Consider the following 22,156-nt stretch of genomic DNA (forward strand, 5'->3'; position numbering starts at 1 on the left):
ACATTTATCTTTTATTCATTCACACATGAACAACCTGTGCTACCATTAACAGCACAATGTATCATCAATAACAACAGACATACAGTTTGTACAAGTTTATATATATACAGGTGTAAGTAAATTAATGATAAAGAGCAAAAAGTGTACCAACCTCTTAATCATGTTAACATGGATACTGACAGGTAACAGTGACAACTAGGGCAGCTAAAACTAAGACAGGTATTCTAATATACAAATTTTGATCAGAGTTTGGTTTGAAACGTTTATGCTTAGACTGCCAATAACAATATCAGATTGTATATATTGACTGGTATTGTTGATAGTACTGAGGTGGCTAACTATCAAATGATCTGGAAAGATCATACAAGGGTGACTCAGAACATCATATATATTCTGTAATGGTGGTGAACAAAGAGTTTGAACTGACTGGTCCCTTAAATAATTATCAATAGTAGAGATTTTAAAAAAGGAGGGCAGTAATAAACTTAAGCATAGATGTCTCAAGGTACCAATTCTGTAAAATTAACTCTTATCAAGATAAATGTTTTGAAAAATAAAAAATACCTGAATGGTAATGTAACATAGTGGAGCTAGAAGCTAATAGAAAATGAAGTTTCAGGAAAAATATGTGTAGAAATGCTGAAATTTAGCACAGTCTGTAGTGTTTTAATGGTGAAAATCCATTCCTGTATATCTGATTAGCTTACTTCTAACGAAAATCTCCCTGGAGCTACTTAATGTGATGAACATACACTGTAGATGCTACAGCAGAGTTAAATGACATGAGCACACATATTGCACTGGGAGGAGGCAGAAAAGAGGTATCTGTGGTAGACTAGTGTCACCCATAATATATTCACTATATCTAAAACTTGTCACTTTGGAAAATATCTGAAAAATAGGAATCCTTCTTTTTATTTCTTCTCCTTAAAAAATGCTCAGAGTGCTTTATCAGTGTGTATCTGTTATTGTGTAAGGATTTGCTGGACTCTTGCCTGTAGAATCAGTTCATCAATTAAGTACACGTATGGCATGCTCTGACTTGGACACATACAAATAATTACATACAAATCCTTCAGAGATCCATCAGAAAAAATCATACACTGTTTTTATCACTTTGGACTAAAAATATCAACAAGATTTACATATATACAAACAGAAGACATGTAAATACTAGTAAAACAAAGAAAATTGAAATAATACTCTCTTAGACTATATCACTTAAATAACAATACGTATTTCAGATCCCTTAGCTCTGATTCACTACTAGTACGTCTTTGTATTATAATTAACACTGTTGTCTGTTTATTACAATATTCACAAATGTGATACATGTACAGAAGTCTAGTGACACATTTAGACTAACTATCTCTTTATATTATCACTGTGTCTACCAATAATATTATATTTACTCTGATGTATAGCGTTTGGACCTCCATATTCTGCTACAATCTGAAGGTCATAGACTTCAGATGTAGGATATACTTTAAAATACAAGTATAACTTTTTTGTCCTATTTATTACATTTTTATTGTCTGTCTGAGTGATCACTAGTTAGATGACACCATGCAGGTTGATCAAGTGGTGCAGTGGTAACCATCTCGCCTTTCACCTAACCATCCGGGTTCGATTTCGGGAATGAATGTGAAAAGGAGAGGAGTCACCTGCCCCACCACATGGATTTTCTCTGGGCACTTCAGTTACTTTCCACAACAAAACCCTTTGTGGGCTTTCATCCGGGCCAACAAAGAGTGATTAGTATTTGTTCCATTAACTTGTTTCACAATTGCTGAAAATAAATTGAGTTTACTATATCATGATCACATGGCTTCGCTATGTCATAATTAATCACATGACTTGTGCATATCTGATCACATCTTTGCCATGTCATAATTATATAATAAATGATCACATGACTTGGCCATGTCATAACTGATCACATGAACAGTATAACTGATCACATGACTTGGCTATGCTATTAACTGATCACATGACTTGGCCATGTCATAACTGATCACATGAACAGTATAACTGATCACATGACTTGGCTATGCTATTAACTGATCACATGACTTGGCTATGCTATTAACTTATAACATGACTTTGCTATGGTATTAACTGATCACATAACTTTGCTATGCTATTAAATTATAACAAGACTTGGCTATGCTATTAACTGATCACATGACTTGGCTATGCTATTAACTGATCACATGACTTGGCCATGCCATTAACAGATCACATGACTTGGCCATGTCATAACTGATCACATGAACAGTATAACTGATCACATGACTTGGCTATGCTATTAACTGATCACATGACTTGGCCATGCCATTAACAGATCACATGACTCGTGTGTTTCTAACTATATGTCTTGACAATGTAATAACTGATCACATACATGTTTTTTAGAAAACATTAGAGCCACATTAATTGATTTCAGGAATGAAAATGATCTCTGTTATTATTGAATGATAATGTAATTGTGGTTGCTATCAGAAGACAATGTTAATCTTTATAGAGAATTACAGGAACTTATCAAAACTTTAGCTATACTGATCATCAGACGATTTCAAACCTAGGTTGAAAAAAACACCCAATATTTTCATACGTATCAATAGTGTGGACTGTAATCTAACATACAAGTGTTAGGATTCTTCCTGTCAACTCTAATATACCTTCACTGGAAGGAAAATTGGATTACAAGAACTGTATATAACAAAGTCTGTACTAAATCTACAAATACCTTTCTAGGGATCCATGAATTTTGCTCAGCCCAACATAATAGAAAACAGGAAAAAGCACTTGCATGTTGTATCGATAATATTAAATAATGTACCAGCTCTCACTGATTGTTAAATAACTCTTTTCTTGTAAAAAAATAATCAATATTTTACAAATACATGTACATCCAAACATTAAACATATATTTTCTTTCTTTTTAAACACCAAATTTACAGTGCATTCCACTTTATAGCACATGCAAGATTGTAACCAACAAACTTGGTATTGAAACATGATATAATATGCATACATTATAGCAGCTGTCATAACTTAAAGACTTAAGATTTGGCAGAGAATAATGTAATGAAGTCTGTATTCCTCACATATCTATCTGCTCTTAAGTGCTTGTTTTGCAATTTCATTGGTTTGTTTTCATGCCCAATATTCTGTAAATTCAATTATTCCATACAAAAATTCTGGACAAAATTTCTGCAGCTCTGTGGATTTTTCCAATGCACTGTCATCGTTTCTAATTGACCTACAAGTTAATTAACTTAAAAAGATTGTTATATACATGTTTTTCTTTAAATATTTTATCATATTATCTGATTTTTACACAAGATTTTTTATGTACAACAAGGATTAATGATCTTTTATCCCAACAAACACACTATTGTTGATGAATGAAATGACCTTCCCTTCCTACCTTTACAGTCTGCACTCCAGATATTCCTAACTTAGAAGAATATCTCCCAACATAAACCCAGCCCATGCAGCTAAACCAGAACTCACAAAACCATATGATTTTGCCTTAAACACAGGTGAGAAGATCTAAAATGTCTCCCACTAAAAGGAGTAGGTTTATCACAGTATATTTCACGCCATAGGCACAAACTGTATGTGCCTTACATCAATCATCACTAGGTTTGTTCTCCTGTTTAGATATTGTGTTGGTGGAATGATAGTCACATGTTTAATATGTTTGCAAATCTCTCTTCTCCTCCACTTGCCTCACTTGGTCCGAGATAATACGTTCCTTCAGTTTGGCTCCTTCATACAATGACATTGTATTCAATGTTTGGAGTAAAGAGTTGTACAGAATAACCCAACAAAATATCTTTTTCACTCTGGGAGATTCCATCTGTTATTTTTTTTCCCTTCTTTACCACTTACACTAAAGAAACATCACAAAGAATATTTCTAAACAAAAAGGCTTGGTCGATATATTTATTTATGACAATTCTAAAACAGTGTTGTTTCCTTATTTCTTCATGTTTCCGAATGCGCTAAAAGCTTGGTCAGTTCGTTGTTGGAATGAAGATTGCCCCATCATTGAGGACTGCATATTCATAGATCCCATCATGCCCATTCCTCCCTGCATATTTACAGCCATCCCTGTAATATAAACACAAAACTCATATCCACAACACAGAACATATTGGAAATCATTGACGCCAAGCTTTAAAATCAAAGCCACTTAACAGGTTTTTCATAATCTTCATCAGAGATAATTACTGTGATATTTTTGTAAAAACAGATGCTATTGATTTGCAAAGTTCATCTTGTTAAATAAGATTTAAGACATATCACTAAAACCTGGCAATACACTGTAGCCATGGCTATTGGTTTTATTGTAAAACTAGACTCATTATTAGTAGACAAGTGCATTGTGTGACACAAGTACATGCAAGGCCCAGTTAAAATGATGTAATTTCATATTGTACAGATGAAGCATACCCATGCCTTGGCCCATCATTGGCTGGCCACCCATGACCTGCCCCTGGGGCTGGCCAACACTCATTCCTGCCATGCCCTGGGTCATTCCTACCATCTGGTTGTTCATGCCTGCAACAACATGCAACGAGCAGTTAGCACAAAACCTGTGGTATATAAGCTACTTCCCTTTTAAGTTATTCAAATTACCTCCCTTTAGAGAGTTTTGCCCTCCCAGAAAAGAAAATGATAAGTTTAAAAAAAAAATTTTTTTCTGAAGTTTTCATTCTGTAGTAAGTTAACATGCATGTGTTAGTTCCCTGAGTAAAGTCACATCTCCACTGGAATAAATAATGGTGTATTTGGTATTCTCAAAAACAAATCCTGGAAAGTATTATTTTGACATGTTACTCAGTTCATTTAACATGGGATAATTCTGTCAATAAGTAAAGTGCTGGGAAATCCTGTTTTATACAGACTACTGGATTATGATAGTACATCAACAATGGCCTCATATCTGTATGTAGCCAGATAATTCACTGACAACTAAGTGTTGATAGCAATGACAATGTCTCTACAAAGGCAGTCAAACACATATTAGTACACACAACCTCTACAGGCAGATTAATTGTACAAACCATATACAACAACCAATGCAAGCATATTTAAAAACCAATGCAAGCATTTTTACAAACAAATGCACACATTTTTACAAACCAATGCAAGCTTCTATTCAACAAATATCTCCACACAGCCTCTGTAGGTTCATACGGCTTACAATCGTTATATAAATAGTCATATCCATGCATACCAAACAAATGACAAGAAACCGAGATAAAATTTTCGATTGATGAGTTCACATGCAATATTAATGCAATCCAATACAAACCTTAAACTAATACTTTTGGGAAATCGTAACATTCACAGTGATTTAATATTTATGTCAATTTATAAAGTTTATATCTTATTAAATGTCAAATTTTCCATCTAATTTCCAATGATTAACTCTGCCTTAAGGATATCTTTCCCATGTGAAAAATCAAAGTCTGTACAGCACAGAGCTCCACTAGTTTTGATTCCCAAGTGTTAATGGCCAATGAAAAGTGCAGCTGATTTCCAATATAGAAATAACTTATCCATCACAAAAAAAGAACACTTAATGACTCATATTACAAGAGTTGTTGTTTTAAACATGAGGTAGTAACACATACATGCTAATGAAAGTTTTTACACAATTGTTTCTCTTTACATGGAACACAGTCTTTACAAATATAATGACAATGTTTCTTCTTTAAAATCCAATTCCCTATGCATCAACTTTATCTATTTTACAACAATTAAGAAATAAGTTATTTCAAGTAATACTCATCCTTGTTATTGGCCTGGATGTAAGTGTGCTAGAGGTCTTTTTATAGGAGGTAACCAAACTACTTGGGTAAAACGTATATGGTGGGCTGGTGACCCCTACCTTTCCATTCCCGGAATTAAAGCCCTGGCTAGGTGAAAGGAGAGTTTGTTACCATTGCCCCACCTGGCCACTTAATTCCATCCCTTATCACCATGTAATCCTACAGCATTTTCACTTTCTATTTATAGTATTTACGTGATTGTATGGTTAGGATGCTGAACAATTAATCACAATTAATATGGGTAGAAAGCAAACCATTCAGTATAACAGTATTCAAACTTAACCAATCAACAGAAAAAAGAGAACTCATCTGTCTGAAAGTGAGATAGCTACAAAGAGGTATCTGTATAAACATCATTCACAACATGTCAAAATCAGTTAAAACAATACCATAACCAAAAAAAAAAAAAAAAAATCAGAAACTAAAATCAAGTGATGCAGTTAGAAAGCAAAGGAAATACAACTCTATGAGAAGAGGCAAAATGTAGAAGATGCCTCAGTGCCGTACCCACCTGGGGGAGCGTAAACTAGACCAGGGGCCATTTCTGGACTCCATACCATAGGGTTTAAGCCTTGATAAAAGACCAGGCAAATGTTAGCACTATCTACCAGGGGCCAAGTAATCTACCAACTAAAATCCCATTTGTGTCACCTATTTAAGCAAGTAGCATCTCATATGTAAATGTGAAAATTCAACTCATTAGGTTTTTATTGCAAAGTATCAAATAAATTTTTCAATAAAATGACTTTACAGAGCCAGTGAAATAGAAAATGATGAAATCATTGGAAAATAACCAAATTATTAAACATTTTATTTGTAATAAACAAAAAAATAAAGTAATCAATGCTGTCATCAAGATATTTTTTATTTCTAACATAAAATCACAAAGATCTTTTAAAGTGTAATAAATAACAGAATTTTACTAAGCTGAAATTCAAACCAGAAACATGTACTAGTGACAAAGGGGGATAACTCTCACACTGTAGTTAATATTTACCATCACCATCTGTTGGCGAGCAGACAAAGGATGAATTATCATTGTATCAGTATAACAAATGTAGAAATGAGGTTATTGATCATCAAATTAATTAAAGGTAATTTACAAGATAGAATATTGATTGTGATAGAAGAATGTTTTATAAAGAAACATAAAAGTTTGTTTCGTAATATTTGTTAAAAGTATCATGCAAAAACTTTACATCATTAGTAATAAATAAATTGTAAAGGCAGCATGATCAGTACGAATAAACATGCATCTTAATGGTAATTTGTGGTTGACATGTACTTCTCCTTCTCATAATCTTCCAATATCAAAACACTTGCTGCTGACTGCTGATCTGTTAAGTACTGATTCACTACACTTATGGAAGGACGTACAGTGTCTGGAGTAGAGTAATATATTTTACACAGAAAACATCTGGTAATCTTGATAAGAATACCTTCTATAACATTAATTATTCCTGAAAACAAATTGATCTGCAACATGTTAGTATGTACATGTATGTAGTTAAAAGATATGAAAATTATACAAGAGTTGTCTACCTTGTTGCTGCAGTTGATTCATAGTTGGCTGTTGCTGCTTCTGGTACTTGTTGACAGGGCTTAGAGCATCCAGACTAATGTTAACCTTACCAGCATCTTTAGACCAGGTGTTGGCATCCTTCTATACAAACAAACAACACCAAGTTATAGACACTTGTCTTACCCATACACAATCTGATCTCATCATCACAATTTGTTTAAAACATAATGTCTTCATAACCCAATGTTATTTTCATCTCATTTACACAATGTCATCTCATCTACACAATGTCATCTCATCAACACAATGTCATCTCACAAATATAATGTCATCTCATCAATACAATGTCATCACAAAAACATAATATCATCTCATAAACACAATGTCATCTCATACACAATGTCATCTCATCTCGCAAACACAATGTCATCTCACACACAATGTCATCTCATACACAATGTCATCACAAAAACATAATATCATCTCACAAACACAATGTCATCTCATCTCGCAAACACAATACCATCTCATACACAATGTCATCTAATACACAATGTCATCTAATACACAATGTCATCACAAAAACATAATCTAATCACGCAAACACAATGTCATCTCACAAACACGATGTCATCTCATACACAATGTCATCACAAAAACATATCATCACAAAAACATAATATCATCTCACAAACACAATGTCATCTCATCAATGCAATGTCATCTCATCAACACAATGTCATCTCATCAAAATGTCATCTTATCAACACAATGTCATCTTATCAACACAATGTCATCTCATCAAAACAATGTCATCTCAAACGCAATGCCATCTAACACACATTAGCAAATCAACACAATGTCATCTCATCAAAACAATGTCATCTCAAACGCAATGCCATCTAACACACGTCAGCAAATCAACACAATGTCATCTCATCAACACAATGTCATCTCACATACACAATGTCATCTTACATACACAATGTCATCTCATCAACAATATCAATTTGTTGACAATGTCATTTTGTCTGTTCCATGTGTTCTATACAGGTGGCCTCATCTATGCTATCTTACACTTACAAACAAGATACCCATCATTTTCACATAAAACAGCTGTCTACTGTGAAACATGGGACAGTTATGATAGATTTTATATCACTTATAACCATTGTATGTTACAATATCTATAGTGTTGTGATAAAAACATCATGATAATTTCATTTTACATGAAAATATTAAGATAATACATAAACACACACAAATGAGGAGGTAAAGAAAACTTAAGTAGGAAAGGAGTATAATATAATATATGAAGAAGAATGTTTAATTGTCAGAACCAATATATGATTACAAGCCCATTCAATTATAGCAGAATATCAAATGATATATAGGATACACAGTATATACCACACCATGAAGATATTTAATTCTGTATAACACATTATAGAAAAAGCTCATTAATGGCTGTATCAATACAACAATACTATATCATTACTACAGATTAATGGAAACATCATGATAATTTATAACAATTATGAAAAAAAAATATTGAAGTGGATTAAGTTTTGCATTATAATGAATAATCTGTTTAAAATAAGAAATCTTATTATCCCATGTTTCCTGGGCACACAATAACTGTCCTGAAATGGATAACTTAGTTGTCACAAATTCATCTAAAATGTATATAATGATGAAAAATTGACAAAAAAAAAATAAAAAAGAAACCCTAATAAAACCTATTATTTCATTCAAAGTTTTTTCCCCTTTCTTTTTTTTCAGCAAATGATCAATAATCAATCTTTTACCAACCATTTTTCAAAATTTTACGAGAAGTAGAGGCGAGTTAATTTTGTTTACTTGCCAGGACAGTTATTTGAGTAAGACTAGTGGAATGGGAAAGACATCTAGCAGAGTTACCTTTCCTTGTGAGTGCTTCAGGACTGGGATTGTTAGACAAAAAATGGGGTACCCACCTTAGGGGTGACTGTGGTTTGTGAGTGGGTGGCAGATACAGTTGTACTAGACAAGCTTGCCTCCTTCGAGACTGACTGTGAAAAATGGACATGGCAACTTAAAGTTAGCTTATCACACTGCAAATGACTCGGGTGTTACACATCCCTGCCTGGTGTTGTACTGACAATAACTCCAACATGCTGTATCATTTTGTGGATAATTTGCTCCATTATGTGATCAAATTTTTTTCAAAAATATTACTCATCATCTAAAAATTATTCTTAGTCATCAAGTTTCTTCTGTAATGATGAATAACACTTTCTCAAACAGCCTCCATACCTATATAGTATAACTCTGTATCTCATAGCCAGGACATCAATTCTCGGTTGATTTTTTGTAGAGGACAATAGTGACATTATACTAAAGATGGATCTTTTATAGAGTACATTAATCATAACATTATCATGTTATAGATTTATTACATCTCCTCTTGTGTTATTTTATCCAGTAATCTTTTTAGACACTACACCTCTCAAATTTTAGCTATAAGTAATCCAATTAAAAAGTTTAAAAAAGACATTTTAATGCTATAACTATTTTGAAAATAACCTTAAACAAGAGTTCTATTTTTTTCCCTTGTATTTGCTCTTTATTATTATAAAATTTGAAATTACTCTTCAGATAATGACTTAAACAGTTTTCAGCCATTTTCTGATTAGTTTTAAATTCAAACGGACAAAAGTAAGACCAAAGGAAAAATATAAATGAAATCTTAAAAGATGCAACCAGTGTTTCCCTGATGTTGAATATTGTTATATTTAAAATCCAAGATGGCAACCTTTTAATAATTTTATTTTTCTGATCTGTCCCAAAAATCAAAAGCGTAAAACAACAAGGGATGAAAGGGAAGATACATATAAAATTTAGGGGGGATCCTTCCACTTCTTTCCACAAAATAAGGATAACAAATCATGACAGTTAAAAAAGATCACCATCTACTTACATTATCATTTTGCAAAATCAGTCCCAAAATTTAACAATGCAAAACTGGGGAACAACAGAACCTTCATCAGATCAGTCTCAAGATAAACTACACACTACTTGGGACAAAGGTGAATCTACATATGGAATTTGAGAACAATCCATCAAACCCCTCTCCAGATATAGTGATATCAATTCATTAGTGTCAAAATTCAAGATGATGGCCTATTTGTTTTATCAGTCCCAACATCAAACAATACATAACTGGAAAACAAGAAGAGTCTACATATGAAGTTTGAGAACAATCCATCACATACTTCTCAATAACCTAACCAGCTTTCACTGTCAAAATCATTATGGGACAATGTACATATAGGGACTGTGGGAATCTATGTATGAAATTCAAGAATGATCAATGATCAATCCAGTACTTCTCAAGAAATATTGAAAACATTTATTGCTATCAAAATCAAAGATGGCCACTTGGTGCCCATTTTGTTTGTAAGATCAACCCCAAAAATGGAATAATGCACAACTAAGGACCGATGGAAACCTACATATCTAAATATCAACAAAATCTCTTTACATGTTAAATCCAGATTTAAATGTTCATTAAATGGGGCAGGACAAAAAACAGCGCGATGGAATCAAATATGACAGGTTGGACAAATGGTATATACCAACCCATAAAATGGAAGTTATTTATTTATTTATTTTCTATAGTCTTAACGGCCCATCAACACATAAAAGGCCATTAGGGCCATCAATCGGTGAAAGACACTGCGATCCAAAAGGAATCAACATCAAACAAACTAAAAGGTACAAGACAAATGTTGAAAATCTTGTATATTTTACGAAAAGATCAAAATGATGAAGTATACCCTATAACACAGACCAACAATTTTTACATAACCCAGGTGTTGTCCAATAAAAAAAGTTTAACTATAAATGGCTCATCACTTCCTATGCACCGAGAATTATCAACATATATGAATGTGTAAGTTAAGTATGGCCCCTTCAAAGAAGGGCAAGACAACTTTGTCTTTGTGGTTGTCTCTATAGGACGGAGACCATTCACCGACAATAGGTTTTATAGAGTGCAATTTGCTATTTGTATATTGATTCCATTCCTCCTGGCACTGAGCTGTTAACAAATGACTGACAAATGCTTTAAACTCACTAAAATGGTAGGGGAATACAAAATAATAAAATTCATATAACGTTAATGATTTAAACTGTGATATGATAATAGTTCTTACAAACTTGACTTTTTGAAAAGAAGGCAGACTGAAATAAACCATAATACTCTGGCATTATCAACATATGGAAGGGAAACCCAACTATTTATGTGGTTAAAGTGGAGACTGTTAGGGAAGAGTGATTATTTTATCATCACAGTACTTGAACACAGATGTATACGTATCACTGTTATTAAGATACAAATGATATAGCATATTGAATGACAACAAATTAACAACAATAAAACAACAGAAAAGGAAAAAACTTTCAAAGCAAACTTAAAAAAAAAAAAAAAATAATAAGAATATTAACTGATACATATATATTTGATACTGAACCACCAACACAATATACAGAAAACAATAACAAGTGAGATATACAAGTGTTTTAACTTATAATAATAATGATATGTAATAACAAAAGTATGAAATGATAATCTTATAATAAGACTGTAGACATGACACTTTTTATACAAACTAAGACTTCAGTATCTATGATGTACTGTTGATATCAATACTTTGTATTTTCATGATTAACAATAACATCTGCACATTGATAAAGTGACACAGAAAATATGGTAAAATCTTCATTAAGAAAACAATTTCAATAAAAAAGTGATTTGATATATATGTAGAAAATAAACAATTTGCTTCCTCTCTCCATACATAGCCACGAGTGCACATGATTACATATATATATGAACTACAAACTATGTGCAAAAATTCCACATAAATCCCTGCCTTTTGTAACAAACAAGTACAGTTGGCCTCTGTTAATCCAGACTCTATAAAAGTGTTCTCCATCTCATCTTCATCAATCAGACTGTGTTAGTACAACAAAAGACATGCACAGCCTTTCAAGTTCTTTATCAGTTATTTACTTAATAACAGTTAAATAATTACAAGTCATTGCACTATATAGGCATATTGGGGATTTTTTGAGCAAAGTGCATGTATGGAGTAAAAGTAGAAGTTTATATGTCAAAAACTCCCATGTCTAGGGTAAATATTACGCTAGGTATGTAGAACAGCTCTAAGACAAGAAGCTGATTTAACACACACTGCATCAATCAATAATCAACAGAAATTATAAAGCTTACTCTCATATAGTATCTTGACTAACAGAGGCCCACTATACATATCACCACCACCATGCTGTAGCTCCAACATAACAAAATGATGTACCAGATAATATATATATACATGTATAATCTATAACAAACAGATTGAACAGAAGCTTTGTCTTGTTGACACATTGTATAATTAACATCCATATAAATTACATGTTAGTACAACAAAAGACATCCATAATCTAATACAGGGAGAATGACTATCTGCCTTACAGGGAGACAACTCTCTTTAGATTGTAATGTTTGATGATTGTTTCTGGGACTTTTATTTCGTTGACAAACATCAGTGTTTTGACAATGTTATAAAATATTACATGATCTGGAAATGTCTTCATTTTCAAATAAGTAGCACCGTCCTACCAGTAACATCATGTTTTATTTCTGATTACTTCAGTATTCAGATTTAAGTGTGAAACAGAATTAGGGCAACAGTTAAAGCTCCTGAAAACCCTTTCTTTTTAATTTGTACCCAAAACCTCCCTGTTTTCCTATCTGTATATATAAACACATTGCACACTTTTGCTTTTTCTGTTAATCACCTTAAATACCAAGACCTTATATCAAAATGATTAGAGTATTAATGATGTAAAATATAAGTTACATAGAAGTCAAATCAAAAGTCGTATTGTACTAAATCTACACTACAAAATGTTTAAACAAAAACTAGTTCCAATGTAATGAGATGATTACTGATGCGCGACATGAAGATATGTATGTACATGTGATCTAAGCCTGAATAAATCCTACAATATATTCTAACTCCCAACAGTTGTCTCCTAATTCCTTAGCGTTGATTTTTTCTTCTCTTTACATATTGGCGCATGCTAAATATATCAATTCATACTAGTGCATAAGATGTATAATGCCAGTGTGTAGTGTATATATGGCAGAACCCAATGCTTCATTTCACCAATTTGCATGCAGCCCTCACCAAGGCATTGAAGGGAGCACACCCATCATCAGTACATTTATACATGTACCAGGAATAGACAGAAGAGGCTTTATTCTACAGTAAGGTAAATATATATATTGAACATGTGAGACAGATTTTTTTGTGAGCAGTAATAAAACCTCTTTTTATTTGTATTTAGCCTTAACATTGCTGCTATAACATCATAACTTGATTAGTATTTGTAAAAACCATATTCCTGCATTTCATAGAAATATGTATTGACAATGAAGCTTCATAAAACAAGTATTCTTCCAAATATTGATTGTAAGCAACATGTTCCTCAAGCAATAATGTTAAATTAAATCATATCACAAGTATTGTAGTAAAAACATGTCTGCATTTAAAAAAAATACTTTCAATTCATTAAGTTATTTTTACAATATATTCTTAAAGTAACAAGATAACTGCTTTATACAATGTACAATTGTATTAGATTACACAAGAATTTATTTTAATACTTGAGCATAACAAAGATGTGAATCGTACATAAGGAATTTAATTTCTCTTACAGCCATCTGACAGAACCTGCAAATACTGTTATATGTTCGCTGTGTAATGCCTGCTTGAAACAAACATTGTTCTGTTCTTAAAAGAGAGTACCAAACATAATAACTGTAAAACTACCTACATCTTTTTCGTATCAGTCAAATTAGAAACCAGCAACTCCACTGGGTTAAACAGTGTATTTACTGCAAAAACTTGCCCATTGGCTGGGACATTGTGCATGATAAATACTAGCAGCATGGACATTGAAGTATACATCAGGCAATATATATGTCAAAGCAACATGACAGTAAAACAAACATGAACGTCCAATATGTGCTGATTACTGGAGTAATGAGGGAGGGGTTCATTGACCAACACAGTAAGGAGTTAGAGATACCTGTCACAGTCATTATCTTAACACATAGCTACTGTTCGTCAGCTCTTGAATTTCAGAATCAGCTGATGTCTTGTACAAAGATTAAAAAAATGTTTTGATCTTAAAGGTGTGACAAATATATCTCAGACCAAAGGGCGCCTCTTGCGTGTCCAACCCAAGGCTGTTTGAAGGGCTGATTTTCTAGTCTGACAAATTAGTTAGGGAGTAATTACAGCACTCTCACCACCTTCCATCATTGCATGTTCTCTCAGTGACAACTACATGTGTAAACGAGCTGTTGTGGAATAGTACAGTTTGCTTATTGATGACATATTTCAAATAAATACTGTTTGATTATCAAACAAACAACCCTATATGCTACAGCTTTATGCAAGACTTGCTTTTGGGCCCCATAGATATGAAAGATATTGTGTGCCATTGATAAGGATTCCTGTTATTGCTTTAACTATATAACAATTAACTGCCCCTTGATATTTTGTAATCCAGTACTATTTGAAGAAGACTTGATAAGAAACTTTAAACCTAAGACTTGCCCTCAAAATTTCAGAAATTTGGTGTCTTTATGTAAGTAAAACATCATTCTGCATATTGATTTTATTTGATGCTTCAATCATCTAAATAACTCTTGATAGTGATAATCTGGTCTTGCTCAACATTTTAAGGTTGACCACCATTGATGCAAGGATAACAGTATCAGCTGTGACCTTCCTTTCTTGAATAGGCAAGTTAACAAAAGGCAGTCCTTGAAGTTCAAAAGTTTAACGTAAACAATCTGTCCTACCCGACTGTTTTAAAGAGAAATCTTAGGCTCCAAAAACAGAAGACAAATCAGTGAATGGTGGAAAAAAAGTTCTTTTTTGAAATTTCACAGAAAGTAGCATCAATACTATTAAGGACAAATACCTATCTAATTTGACTGATTTCAAACATATTACACATATTAGCCTTTCTACCCAATCAATTTAAGCTCATCCATATTTCATAAGGCCAAATGTGATGGAAAACTCATGACAAAGGTGCAGTTACCGAGACCCATGCAGAATTAATACCAACCTGTGTCCATCACCCTGTAAAGTTGAGTCTGGTGTCAAAGGTCAATACATGTTTAGTAAACCATCCAATCAGAAATCACCTACCTTCATGGTACTTCCTGCTTGCATTCCCATACCAGATGAGTAACCTCTTCCCATTGGCTGGAGTCCAGGTGCCATCATATTGCCTTGCATCATGGGCTGGAAATAAAAAAAAACACAAATTGATCTCATTTTCTGACAAACTTATATTTTTGAAACAAAGTAAAAGTTTACAAAAGCAATGATCTGAGGCCAATTTCCTGATTTTCTATAAATATAGCAACTTTTTCTGTTTGTCATCTTAATATGTCTTGAATATCATATAGACACTATGACATGGAATCATTGCAGTCATAACTGCCTTAGAAATATTTCCTCGGGCCGCTTATGAAATGTTAAGTGACCAGGGTCAACCAGATAGATAATCTGATCCTTGCTCAGTATAATGTTGGGAGCATCATTATAGTTTGATTACATAAAAATACGCTTGTCTGTATTAAACTATGGTCTCCTGAAATGCCCTTGAATTTCATACCTTCATCCTTCATATCCCACTCTTAAATCTGATACACCTTTCTAGACCCCCAAGAGTATCATGTGTGACCCTTGAAATTGACCCCTCTGGGTCCTTAATGTTCCAACATTTCAATTAAAATTAGATCTCCTTTGTCAACATTAACTCATTAGATGTTGGTCTGTCCTCTTATATACTTTAACTTGTCTTTGAGAATGAAAGCTTTCAGTTAAACACTCATTGCATCCCTTAACTTAAAAGACTTTATCACCTTCTGGTTCACATTTACTAAAGACCATACCTGCTGCATGCCCATATTTGGCATGCCTCCATACATATTTCCTGGCATCATACCAACAGGCTGCATCTGTGGTGTCATATTCATCTGTAAGGAAAAGAGTTTCATCAAACAACCTGTCTTTATGATATTTATAAACCATATAGAAATATATTGTTGTTATTGTTATATATTGGTCAACTCAAAATACCTTCAGATTCTTGAAAAAATTAGTTTCACACAAATATCTTAAAATGATTATTATTGCAAAACTCATACAAAAGATATGTAGAGAATCAATGAAATGGACTGTGCCAGTTTTGTAGAGTGTGTATGTTGATTTTGAGACTCCTTGTGATTCGCTATCCTTATTAACATATGTATCACTTCTTTATGTAAACATACACATTTCAACCAATTCATAACTACTTATTTCAGCAGAATCAAGTCTTTAAGCATACCCAAAATGATTTATTTTCAAATCAACATCAAGTGTAATTAATATTTCCATAAAATAATTGCTTTCAATATTATATAACAGGTTTCCACAGAACATATCAACAATGAGCCATTTTGTGCCCCCTTTTACATAAAAATGACACAATGAAGCCTAGCTTTCATTTTCAAGTTAATGAGTATTTGTGTCTGCATCTGTTACTCACTGTGTTTCCTTGCATAGGAACTGTGGGAGCTGGGGTCATTCCCATCATTACAGGCTGTGCTCCAAAGTTCCCCATTGATGTCATTGGTTGGCTCATTAAATTTCCACTCATTGGGGCAATTGGTTGTGACCCCATTGCCTGCAGGGGGACGTTTGATGTTTGTTGAGTTGGCATAGCTCCACCAGCACCACTGGCGCCACTGGCTCCACCAAACATATCAAATAGCTCCTTGTCTCCAGACTGGGTAGACTGGGCAGTTGATGACCCACCTCCTGCTGCATTGAAGGCGGTAAAATCTGCAAACTCGTTACTATTCCTGGAAACAAAGAGCATCTATATCAGTCGGCAGATAACAAAAACAATATTTTCTAGCAACAATATGCCAACAAATGGAAATCAATATAATTTTCCCCACATCTAAACATATATTACTGTATTTATCTGAATATAAGACCTCCCCAATTTCTTATCAATATCTGCAAGACCCAGGGCTTATTTCAGAATAAATATAATACATTATACAAGAATAAATAGATATTTCTTTTGTGTGATTAAAAGTAAAGCAAACATTGACAAAACATAAATATAACAATATCAGTTTAATCATACAAGACAATAGCACCACTCACTCTGAATTCTTTTCAGAACTTTAACTTAAAGAAGCTTGGAAAACCAGATCTGACCATCAATGTTTTTATTAAAGATAAGAGTAAACTTGACCTTTTCCGTGTTAGCAGAAAATATAGTGTGTTTAAACTGAATCTTGTCGAGACTGCAAGTCTAATGACAGGGACAGGAAATTCCAATAAACATAGACATACAAGAAAGATCTGAGCAACACTCAAAAATATTTCTGACACTGTCAGAGAAGGAATAGCAGAATATAAATTTTGATATCTACTTACCCAGCTGGTGCTGTGGATGTGCTACTCTGGAATTGTGAGAAATCAGCAAAGTCTCCTGTACCTGGGACAAAAGGAAAGATAATTTTAATGTTACAAGATAACATCCTTTACAAGGTTATCAATTTATTATCCTTTACAAGGTTATCAATTTATCATCCTTTACAAGGTTATCAATTTATCATCCTTTACAAGGTTATCAATTTATCATCCTTTACAAGGTTTTAATTTATCAATCAAATTTACAACCTTAAATAAGAGAACAAAATCGAATCTAATGTGTTTTCAAAGCCAATCTGTAACAACAATTTGGGGTTTATGACCTTTTCTTTAAAAAAAATACATCAAATGAAATTTATTAAGAGAGCCTTTGAAGGAATGAAAATATTCTCAGCCTCTTTCTGAATCTTTTATTACAGAAATCAACAAATACAGAAATTAAACAATTCATAACATATTCTTTATCATAATTTATCAATACATGTGTTCTCCCAGATTTCCCAAACAACAGTCATATCCCCTGCTGAATCCCTGATTAAACACAATACCTTGTGGAGATGTAGCAGCCCTGGGATTGAAATCTCCATTTGAATTGGCAGACTTGAAGTCAGCAAAATCTGCTGTTTCCTGAGAGTTATCGGCTCCACCTAGACCCATGTCAATCAGGCTTGGACCATTGTTTGTTAAACTGCTGCTACTAACCTGAGACTGAAAACATGAAAGGCAATAATGTAGACAAGATAACCTCTGACCTGTACCACAGATACAGTACTCCATCATGTTTTATGTGAGCAAACATGATCACCATTTTACCTGGTAACAGGTTTTAAAATCTTAATGAAAGATAAAAATATCTCATCAACACCACACTCGAATAGTCAACCGAACAGAGATTCGATAATCCTAGAACAACACTGAAATTTTTTGGCAATTTCTACATATCAGATCAAAAGGACTGACCCGAATCCTTCCTGGTTCCGATTATCTCTGTACCAGTGATATCAGATCAAGAGGACTGACCTGAATCCTTCCTGGTTCTGATTATCTCTGTACCAGTGATATCAGATCAAGGGACTGACCTGAATCCTTCCTGGTTCCGATTATCTCTGTACAAATGATGTGATATCAGATCAAGAGGACTGATCCGAATCCTTTGTGGCTCTGATTATCTCTGTACAAGTGATGTGATATCAGATCAAGAGGACTGACCCTATTCCTTTGTGGCTCTGATTATCTCTGTACCAGTGATATTAGATCAAGAGGACTGATCCCAATCCTTTGTGGCTCTGATTATCTCTGTACCAGTGATATTAGATCAAGAGGACTGATCCCAATCCTTTGTGGCTCTGATTATCTCTGTACCAGTGATATCAGATCAAGAGGACTGACCCAAATCCTTTGTGGTTCCGAACATCTCTGTACCAGTGATATCAGATCAAGAGGACTGACCCGAATCCTTTGTGGTTCTGATCATCTCTGTACCAGTGATATTAGATCAAGAGGACTGATCCCAATCCTTTGTGGCTCTGATTATCTCTGTACCAGTGATATCAGATCAAGAGGACTGACCCAAATTCTTTGTGGCTCTGATTATCTCTGTACCAGTGATATCAGATCAAGAGGACTGACCCAAATCCTTTGTGGCTCTGATTATCTCTGTACCAGTGATATCAGATCAAGAGGACTGACCCGAATCCTTTGTGGTTCCGAACATCTCTGTACCAGTGATATCAGATCAAGAGGACTGACCCGAATCCTTTGTGGTTCTGATCATCTCTGTACCAGACATATCAGATCAAGAGGACTGACCCGAATCCTTTGTGGTTCCGAACATCTCTGTACCAGTGATATCAGATCAAGAGGACTGACCCGAATCCTTTGTGGTTCTGATTATCTCTGTACCAGACATATCAGATCAAGAGGACTGACCCTATTCCTTTGTAGTTCCGATCATCTCTGTACCAGTGATATCAGATCAAGAGGACTGACCCGAATCCTTTGTGGCTCTGATTATCTCTGTACCAGTGATAATAGCCTCCTGCTGTAAGTTGTTACTGCATTACCGCATTACATATGAAACTTAATTTCATATATTTTTTTTCAAATAATATCTTTTCCATAATTTTGTTATCATTCAAGCTACTGATCAAGGATGGATTCTGGACATATGGGCTGCTTTGAACAAAATACCATGTGATGATGATGGACAAAACAATTTGTCTCATTAATATGTTAAAAATTTATCACCGACATTGATGTAGATGATGTTATACACATACACTTATTGGCATTGTGTATTTAACCGTGAGTATGTTAGAATATGTATCATCACTACTTTGTCCTTTACAGCACTATACTGTACAGTATGTGATGAAATGACTGCCATACAATCTTATCAATTTTTATAACAACTTGGCATTATCTAAACAATGGATATAAGCTTCTACTTTAAACTGACAAAAGTCAATTTTCTATTCAGCAATTAACTTTTATTATCACACTTACTACAGAATCTTTGTCTTTGCCATATGTTGATGCTGCTCCAAGGTCAAGTTTTTTGGCTGACCTTGACCGTCTATTGTGTGTGATTTTTTCTGTGCGTGTTGTGTGTGTGCGTTCCACTGATGTGTATTCTTCATCGTCATCTTTAAAGTCATCACTGTATTGTTATTAGTCGTGTGTCATTGGATTGTTATTTTTCACTGGTCAGGTGTATGTCATCTGTATTGTTATTAGTCAGGTGTAAGTTATCAATGTATTGTTATTTGTCAGGTGTAAGTCATCACTGTATTGTTATTAGTCAGGAGATCACTGTATTGTTATTAGTCAGGAGTAAGTCATCACTGTATTGTTATTAGTCAGGTGTAAGTCATCACTGTATTGTTATTAGTCAGGTGTAAGTCATCACTGTATTGTTATTAGTCAGGTGTAAGTCATCACTGTATTGTTATTAGTCAGGTGTAAGTCATCACTGTATTGTTATTAGTCAGGTGTAAGTCATCACTGTATTGTTATTAGTCAGGTGTAAGTCATCACTGTATTGTTATTAGTCAGGTGTAAGTCATCACTGTATTGTTATTAGTCAGGTGTAAGTCATCACTGTATTGTTATTAGTCAGGTGTAAGTCATCACTGTATTGTTATTAGTCAGGTGTAAGTCATCACTGTATTGTTATTAGTCAGGAGTAAGTCATCACTGTATTGTTATTAGTCAGGAGTAAGTCATCACTGTATTGTTATTAGTCAGGAGTAAGTCATCACTGTATTGTTATTAGTCAGGAGTAAGTCATCACTGTATTGTTATTAGTCAGGTGTAAGTCATCACTGTATTGTTATTAGTCAGGAGTAAGTCATCACTGTATTGTTATTAGTCAGGTGTATGTCATCACTGTATTGTTATTAGTCAGGAGTAAGTCATCACTGTATTGTTATTAGTCAGGAGATCACTGTATTGTTATTAGTCAGGTGTAAGTCATCACTGTATTGTTATTAGTCAGGAGTAAGTCATCACTGTATTGTTATTAGTCAGGTGTAAGTCATCACTGTATTGTTATTAGTCAGGAGTAAGTCATCACTGTATTGTTATTAGTCAGGTGTAAGTCATCACTGTATTGTTATTAGTCAGGTGTAAGTCATCACTGTATTGTTATTAGTCAGGTGTAAGTCATCACTGTATTGTTATTAGTCAGGTGTAAGTCATCACTGTATTGTTATTAGTCAGTAAGTCATCACTGTATTGTTAAGTCATCACTGTATTGTTATTGTGTTAAGTCATCACTGTATTGTTATTAGTCAGGTGTAAGTCATCACTGTATTGTTATTAGTCAGGTGTAAGTCATCACTGTATTGTTATTAGTCATCACTGTATTGTTATTAGTCAGGTGTAAGTCATCACTGTATTGTTATTAGTCAGGAGTCATCACTGTATTGTTATTATCTGTATTGTTATTAGTCAGGAGTAAGTCATCACTGTATTGTTATTAGTCAGGTGTAAGTCATCACTGTATTGTTATTAGTCAGGTGTAAGTCATCACTGTATTGTTATTAGTCAGGTGTAAGTCATCACTGTATTGTTATTAGTCAGGAGTAAGTCATCACTGTATTGTTATTAGTCAGGTGTAAGTCATCACTGTATTGTTATTAGTCAGGAGATCACTGTATTGTTATTAGTCAGGTGTAAGTCATCACTGTATTGTTATTAGTCAGGAGATCACTGTA

At 33.7% G+C, this 22,156-nt stretch overlaps 1 protein-coding gene across 1 annotated transcript in view; it reads right to left on the reverse strand.

Annotated features, from left to right (window-relative positions):
• Window positions 1-22,156, reverse strand: part of LOC132556563 (clathrin interactor 1-like) — a 35,932-nt gene continuing 13,776 nt past the window's right edge. The window contains 12 exon segments of the mRNA XM_060220975.1: window positions 1-4,051; window positions 4,054-4,122; window positions 4,465-4,572; window positions 6,361-6,420; window positions 7,392-7,512; window positions 9,348-9,422; window positions 15,648-15,743; window positions 16,400-16,483; window positions 17,038-17,353; window positions 17,943-18,003; window positions 18,488-18,647; window positions 20,445-20,598. Coding sequence (XP_060076958.1) covers window positions 4,026-4,051; window positions 4,054-4,122; window positions 4,465-4,572; window positions 6,361-6,420; window positions 7,392-7,512; window positions 9,348-9,422; window positions 15,648-15,743; window positions 16,400-16,483; window positions 17,038-17,353; window positions 17,943-18,003; window positions 18,488-18,647; window positions 20,445-20,598 — 1,330 coding nt within the window. The 3' untranslated portion in view covers window positions 1-4,025.

Source organism: Ylistrum balloti, unplaced genomic scaffold (genome assembly GCF_031769215.1).
Source record: "Ylistrum balloti isolate Yb309-2 unplaced genomic scaffold, AGI_CSIRO_Ybal_v1 Utg370578, whole genome shotgun sequence".
Taxonomy (NCBI): Eukaryota; Metazoa; Mollusca; class Bivalvia; order Pectinida; family Pectinidae; genus Ylistrum; species Ylistrum balloti.